General features: G+C 43.5%; 1 protein-coding gene across 2 annotated transcripts in view; it reads left to right on the top strand.

Annotated features, from left to right (window-relative positions):
* LOC143291893 (uncharacterized) overlaps window positions 1–2,500 on the top strand; it is a 22,259-nt gene that overhangs the window by 18,702 nt on the left and 1,057 nt on the right. For both annotated transcript variants that reach the window (XM_076602031.1, XM_076602029.1), the window contains one exon: window positions 1,346–1,504. In XM_076602031.1, the coding sequence (XP_076458146.1) occupies window positions 1,346–1,504 (159 nt within the window). The remainder of the gene's footprint in view (window positions 1–1,345; window positions 1,505–2,500) is intronic.

Raw genomic sequence — 2,500 nt, 5'->3', positions numbered from 1 at the left:
AAAATCATTCTATCTATCTATCTATCTATCTATCTATCTATCTATCTATCTATCTATATATCTATCTATCTATCTATCTATTTATCTATCTATCTATCCATCCATAAAAAAATGCATGATGGTCCAACTAAGGAAGCAAACATGACGAATCATGACAAGACATTGCATGAAAAGTGCATAGTAAACTCAATCCATAGTAAACTCTCCAAGATACAACACCAACAACAAAAAGGGGGAGGGGGTGACGCTTCCAATGTAGCGATGCGCTCTCCCTGGGGAAAATGCCCGAATTTCACACAGAGAAGTCTGTTGTGACAAAAAAGAGTAAAACAATACAATACAATACAACACAATACAATACAGATATTCAAAATTAATCACGTACATCTTCGTTCCTGACTGTCAAGTTTAAAGATTAACCAGGGCACCTGAAATAGAAAAAAAATACAAATGTATCATACACCGAACTGCAACACGTTTAGAGCTGAGATATGTCCTTAAACATTGCCATAAAATATTTCAATCATCATCCACGTCACGTCTGGTGAACCATGATAATATTCTGATGTATGATTTTTGGTAAATATGTCTTCAGTTGTATGAAACAACAATGTTTCAAAGCATCATGGCCATCCAGTGCAAATGTCACCAGCACAAAATATTTGATCATGTGTTCTCTTACAAGAACCAAACGCATTGTGAAATATATGCATTTTCGTTCATGTATGTTCGTCATGTGCGAAAAGCTTGCACCCAGACCACCTCTCATGATCTGGAAGAGAAACAAATAAACACAGCAGGAAAGAAAGATCTGACCCCGACGAACCTGATACCAAACACCTCTTGCACAATAGAATGTGTGTACTAGTAGATCGTTATATGAGGTAACAGCCAACCAACCTACCAACCAAACATACATACATACATATATACATACATACATACACATACACACACACACGTACGCACACACGCATCCATACATCTATCTTTCCATTCATCCATGCACTTAACATACGTGCATTCATACATACTTTACAGACGGACTGACAAGTGCACATCGCACAAATCCATCCATCCATCCACACATACATACATACATACATCCACACACACACACACACACACACACACACACACACACACACACACACACAAGCACATACGTACGCATCCGTCTATCCCTTCATCAATGCACTGCACTTGAATTCATGCATAGTTACAGATTGACAAACGCACATCCATCCATCCATACACAGACACCATTAGAACCATATGACTACATATCGATGTGTTAGAATCAGCAACACTCCCTAACCAAGCCTCATTTTATCTCCGCGCCCAGAGTGATCGGAAGAGGCAAGCGTCGCTTCCTGTCATGCGCACTGGCCGGAACTCGCGGTCAGGACCACCACTACGTGTCCAAACTGGGCTTTGACCCTGGTCATCCCAACACCTGGTTCATGAGAGACGTCGACAGCGACGGCCGTGACGATTATTGCAGGTAATTGGCGGCAGTCCTGGGAACTGAGTGTGAGGGTTGGGTGGAACAGTGGATGGGGAGGGTGAGAGTAAGTGGAGGGGGGGGGGAGGCATGAGCGATGTAGAAGAACTTAGAACTCAGTATTTCAGGGAGAGAGAGAGAGAGAGGGGGGGGGGGAGATGGGGGAATGGAGCCGGAGAATAAGACAGATAGAGATACAGACAGACAGGAAACAGAGACAGATACGACAGAGAGAAGGGTAGGGGGAGTGAGAGAGAGGGAGAGACAGACAGACAGACGTGTAGAAGGAATGGATGAGGAGGTGTGGGGAGAGATGGTTTGGTATGGGGGAAAGGATGGGGGTGGGGGTTAGTTAGTGTCAAGGTTAAAAGGTTAAAGGTCCCATAACCTTTGTACGGCCACCGTGGCAAATGAATTCACATCCACTGTGTCTGTGGCTGGGCATAGAAAAGATGGACCTTGTCTTCTCCTTCCGCTATTTTTGGTTGTTGTTTGGGTGTTGTTTTTTTGTGTGGTTGTTTTGCTTGTTTTTTTTTTCTCGTTTCCTTTTCTCAAAGAGGCGTCACTTCGTACGGATGAATACAGATACACTATATTCGCTATATACCACATCTGCTGGGCAGATGCCTGACTAGCAGCATAACCCAATGCGCTAAGTCAGGTCTTGAGTACATGCACATAATTATGTATGTTGATGATGTAGCCGGGTAGATAAGGAAGGGCAGTGCAGCGTCATCCTGTTTCGTGGAACAGGGTAGGGTAGTGTTTGGTTGAGTTGTATGTGGTATGTTGGTACCTTTGAGGAAAAAAAGCATACTGGTTTGCATGAACACACATGAGTACGTACCTTAACATGTGTGTGTGTGTGTGTGTGTGTGTGTGCATAAATTATTGCGTGTGAGTCTGTCTATCTGCATGTATATGTACACGTGCCCCTCGGCGCGCATAAGTAAGAAGGGGTGAGCACAGCGTCATGTGGTAACACTTGCAGTTACA

Source organism: Babylonia areolata, chromosome 18, assembly GCF_041734735.1.
Source record: "Babylonia areolata isolate BAREFJ2019XMU chromosome 18, ASM4173473v1, whole genome shotgun sequence".
Lineage (NCBI taxonomy): Eukaryota > Metazoa > Mollusca > Gastropoda > Neogastropoda > Buccinidae > Babylonia > Babylonia areolata.
This window is presented reverse-complemented; position numbering and strand designations above follow the sequence as displayed.